The sequence below is a fragment of the Nannobrachium achirus genome, assembly GCF_963921795.1.
Source record: "Nannobrachium achirus genome assembly, chromosome: 1".
Classification (NCBI taxonomy): domain Eukaryota; kingdom Metazoa; phylum Chordata; class Actinopteri; order Myctophiformes; family Myctophidae; genus Nannobrachium; species Nannobrachium achirus.
This window is the reverse complement of record NC_137810.1, coordinates 20503289-20508682: the sequence shown is the minus strand read 5'-3', so window position 1 is coordinate 20508682 and position 5394 is coordinate 20503289. Positions and strand designations below refer to the sequence as shown.

General features: G+C 42.3%; 1 protein-coding gene across 1 annotated transcript; it reads right to left on the bottom strand.

Annotated features, from left to right (window-relative positions):
• Window positions 1–305: 305 nt before the first annotated feature.
• rgs16 (regulator of G protein signaling 16) lies at window positions 306–2226 on the bottom strand (the record flags this gene model as incomplete). The annotated part of the gene is made up of 5 exons (XM_080727670.1): window positions 306–512; window positions 1186–1352; window positions 1643–1704; window positions 1833–1916; window positions 2183–2226. 5 exons carry the CDS (start codon window positions 2224–2226, stop codon window positions 306–308), a joined length of 564 nt encoding a protein of 187 aa, XP_080583796.1.
• Between the last annotated feature and the right edge of the window lie 3168 nt (window positions 2227–5394).

Genomic DNA, 5394 nt, shown 5'->3' with positions numbered 1-5394 from the left:
TATCAGCTCCACTGATTTTGTATTTCAGCAGTCCACTTTAGAGGAACCTCCCATTCTGCCTCTGTGCTTCTCATTTCCTTCTCCCATTCCGTTTCTTATTTTCCTCCTCAATGCACCTCTTCTTTCTGTTTGATGGTTGCCCGGCTGCCCGCATAATACATCCATCCATTTCGAGAAGCCATCTGATTCGTGACAAGTTCCCGGTCTCCACTTATGCCCGGCCTCATCCCGCAACATCAAGCACTTAACGGCCATCATGCCTTCCATGTATTCTCAACGCCCTTAAGGCGACCACATCTTCATCTTCATATGGTCTCCTGGTGGGGCTGTTTGAAGGTCTTGCCGCTGGCGTGGATGGTCAGCTCGCTGTACGCTTGGGAGCGGAGGAAGCGAGGGTAGCAGTCTTTGGCCATCAGCATGTAGATTCTGTGCTGAGCCAGGTCAAAACAAGAGCCTGAGGGTGCCAGCAGGTTGGCTGTGGTGATGTCACGTGTCTCATGGTCAATGTTGATCTAGAAGAGGTGTGAAGCATAGACAGTTAGTACAGTGGTTCTCAATCTTTTCAGGCTGTGACCCCTAAAATAATCATATTTTAACTGGCGACCCCCCACCCTACAAGCACTTGGAGTTGTAAGACTTGAGGCATTATATTTAGTTTAACACGGTTCTATTGTGAAAATAACAGATCTACATGCTCGCAACGCGAGTCGTTGTGAGCATGTAGATCTGCTATTTTCACACTTTCTGACACTAATTTTTTACAATTTGGCCAATGTTTACATTTTTATTTTAGAGGTATTAAAAGAGTCTTAAAAGTCCTTAAATGGTCACTTTAGAAATGTGCAGATACCCTCTATTCTCTCTATACTGTATGTTGGTTTGTTTACTGTTGAGTGAGAAAACAGTGTTTCACATTAACTTAATCATCTGGGGACCCCCCCAAATAATTTGGGGGCCCCCCTGGGGTCCCAACCCACAGGTTGAGAGCCACTGAGTTAGTACACAGCAACTTTACTCATTATGCGTCGTTCTGTGTAGACAACGTGTGTATTGTAATACAGCACATAAGATTGCAGCACTATTATTTTTGAAACAAGTGTATCGTAGAAAGTATAGTGTAGACAGGTATAATAATAGATAATGTGATCTGTTCGAGGACTCAATCTAAGCAAAGTTGTGTCTTACCTCTCGGGGAGCATCAAGGCCGATGAATTCATCATAGATCTTCTGGGCTTTAGCTGGCAGCTTGGCAGGAGATTTGATACACTTGTATTGCTCACAGGCGAAGTAGAACGCAATGTTTTCCTCGCTGAACTCTGACATCAGGAAATCTGTGAAGGCACACTGTCCATCTGCGGGAGCAGAAAGAGGCCAGTGTTAATTCTGGCAAACAACATGATTCCTATGTGTGTGTGTTGTGTGTGTGCAACTGTGTGTGCAACTGTGTGTGTGTGTGTGTGTGTGTGTGTGTGTGTGTGTGTGTGTGTGTGTGTGTGTGTGTGTGTGTGTGTGTGTGTGTGTGTGTGTGTGTGTGTGTGTGTGTTTGTGCGTGCGCTTGCGTGTGCATGTACAGTATGTGTATGTGTGCATGTGTATTTGTGTTAATGTGTCATGATATTGGTCTACATATTGATCTACTTACGTTTACTTGCAAGGAGATTTTCAAAGGACTCTTTCCACTTCAGGCATTCCTCCAGGTTGGGCCTGGAAACAAACAAGGACCCAGTACTGTTAGGCTTGACCTGGCATTTTTATAAATGCACATGTTGATGAATCACTTTCTGTTTATATGCACATTATCTAGGATGCAATATTCCTTAAATAAGGCTTACCTGTTTTTCCATATTTTGCAGCGAGAAAGACTCCAATCTGGTTTCAGCAAAATACTTCCCAGCCTTGCTTTCAGTCCCTTAGCCCTGGAAAAAAGGAAACAAAATGTGATCAGTTTAGTCTTTGAATACATATTTATGGAAACATTTCATTACAAGTAAATTGAGGTATATGAGGTGCCGATTGTGTTAATGATTTAATGTGGTATAGTCCATGGCAATGCACTTGTATTTAATTTAATTTAATGTATTATTATTATTTTACTATACTCTACTCAAAGGCACTCTGATCCTCATAATCCAAATTATATACACATAATTTGTAATCATAAAAGCCAGAAGGTCTGATGTACCTTTCCAAGCAGGAGTTGGGCAGCGATGCAAGTCCTTTGCACATTGTGTAGCAGCAGCAGTGATGCCCAGTGCAGTGCTGTATGTAGGCGTCGTACAGTAGCTTGTAGAGTGATATCCGTCAGGCAAACCTCAAGAGAGGAGGAGGTGGAGTAGCAGTGTCTGCACTGGAGCGGAACAGAGATTATATACTCCTACCTCTAACGCATCATCCTCCCTCTCGGCCAATCACATGGTGAGAGGTGGGGGTCGAGAGAGAAAGAGAGAGAGATAGGAGAAGGGGAGGAAAGGGTGGAGGGCAAGGACAAGCAAGTACATTAGCTGACAAAATGATAAAAACACGATGTCTTGCATTGGAGCTTATAATTCTATGTTCCTTTTTGGTATCCATGAAATGTTGCCACGGTAAAAATGTTTTTCTGTATCCTCCTCTCCAAAAACATTGATCCACAATAGCGACTTCAGTGTGTTGTACATATATGCTCAGAAATGTGTGTATAATATAACTCTCTATAGGTTTTGATTTGGGGTAGGGAAAATATCAAATCTTTACTGTCGGCATGAACCTTAGTTTCGTGAAACAAGACTGTCGTGCAAAACAAGTGAAAATGGGAGATCTACAAGCACACAACGCCTCGCACGAGGCGTTGTGTCCTTGTATGTCCAAAACCGTTTTGTATTTATCATTTTAAAAATGTTTTTAAAATAGTGAAAATATCTGATCTACAAGGTTTCCACCCCAACAAAATGTCTACAAATGTCTACAAATACAACTCTTGTATGTGAATATGTATGTTCTAATCTCAGACTGGGGCCTTAACCACTTGAACGCCATATACTTTGTTGACCCGGTCCCCCAGGGGACTGTACTTGGTCCTCTCCCATTTCCCCTCTACACTAATCTAGACAATCTGCAAGCTCAAAATGCAACGCGTTGTGAGCTTGTAGATCAGCTATTTTTGCAGAAAGTTCGCCCTTATTCTTGAGTGTCTGCCTATGACATGCCCGAAATAGGTGCATAAAAAACGTTGAGACATTTAGTATGTTGGTGCCAATCAGGCTTTAACTACACTACCCAAACCTTTAGCAAAGCGTAATTATGCTTTTCCATGGTGAAACAACAGGTCTGAAAGTCACTCTTTTAGTAAATAAACACAAACAAATTTGAATGATTTAGGAAGGAGATCCAGACCGCGGATCACACACTTTGTTTTTTGCTTTGTCTTTTTTTTCCAGCTTCAGGCAAACTAATAACGTTAAAGCCAGTGCTTAATTTGTCAATATCGTGTGTCTGTCATCTATGAAGCACCACATCAGAAACATTACAAGAAATTTAACAAAAACATGAAAATATCAAGTAAAGAAAAATGCTGCACCAAAAAAGGTCTCTACTTGGAAGGATGAAAACATAAATGACCAAACAGGGAAGGTCCCGGATCCAATCAAATAGGTGCCGGATCCATCGGATTCAATCAAATAGGTGCCGGATCCATCGGATTCAATCAAATAGGTGCCGGATCCCCCGGATCCAATCAAATAGGTGCCGGATCCATCGGATTCAATCAAATAGGTGCCGGATCCATCGGATTCAATCAAATAGGTGCCGGATCCATCGGATTCAATCAAATAGGTGCCGGATCCATCGGATCCAATCAAATAGGTGCCGGATCCATCGGATTCAATCAAATAGGTGCCGGATCCATCGGATTCAATCAAATAGGTGCCAGATCCATCGGATCCAATCAAATAGGTGCCGGATCCAATCAAATAGGTGCCGGATCCATCGGATTCAATCAAATAGGTGCCAGATCCATCGGATCCAATCAAATAGGTGCCGGATCCAATCAAATAGGTGCCGGATCCAATCAAATACTGTAGGTGCTGTATCCAATCAAATAGGTACTGTATCCAATCAAATAGGTGCCGGATCCCCCGGATCCAATCAAATAGGTGCCGGATCCCCCGGATCCAATCTAATAGGTGCCGGATCCATCGGATTCAATCAAATAGGTGCCGGATCCAATCAAATAGGTGCCGGATCCAATCAAATAGGTGCCGGATCCAATCAAATACTGTAGGTGCTGTATCCAATCAAATAGATACTGTATCCAATCAAATAGGTGCCGGATCCCCCGGATCCAATCAAATAGGTGCCGGATCCCCCGGATCCAATCAAATAGGTGCCGGATCCCCCGGATCCAATCAAATAGGTGCCGGATCCAATCAAATACTGTAGGTGCTGTATCCAATCAAATAGGTACTGTATCCAATCAAATAGGTGCCGGATCCATCGGTCCAATAATTTGTTCAACCACAAATTAAGCACTGGTTAAGGCACACTTTTCATGACAATACAGAAACAAATCCATCTAACAACATGGCAGTTACCCTTCAGCAACCCTTTTGAAAAGAAGTGCCATGTTTTTATTTTCTAGATAGTCAGTGTTGTAAGGAGGACATATAAACCCACCTATCTCCCCGACTGCAAATTCGGTGACTTAATTGAATTGACCACATTTAAAACAATATTACTTTTTCTTTTTCTTTTTTTTTAATCCTCTCTCTCACACTTCTGCCAGTGTGCCAGTGATCACCCGTGCCTAAGGTTGCCTACCCCTGGTGTACACACTCTGTAAGATATCTCTCATGACTAAAGTTTGGGACGTGACCCAGTTTGTGCACCACTGAGCTAAACTGTAGCTCTTTAGCTGCTAAAAGATACTGTGGGAAAACACAGTATCCCTGAGAGCAGTCAGTCTAAACTACAGTACAGTATGTGGAAATAATTGTGTGTGAAGAATGAACACTATAACGCATGGCCTCATTGCCGGTGTTGGGTAGAAAACGTGTATGTCCAAAACCCAGTGCTTCATTTGTCAATGAATAGGGGCCGGATCCCAGGCTGTGCGCACGTGGACTGCGTGCGTGAACTGTTGCGCGTGACAATTACATGTTTTTCTCTTCTTCTTCTTACACAAATGTATGCACCCAGTATAACATTAGCAGCAACATTTGGCACATGTGGCTCATCAGAATCATTTTGATTTATCTATTTGAATAACTGGCATAATAGAAAAATATATACTTGTATTGTTAACAAAATTCTATGACATCATGTACAGTATGTGTGGATATAGCTTGACTATTGTGTTTCACTGTCACCTATGAAGCACCACATCAGAAGGAATTACAAGAAATTGAACAAAAACATGAA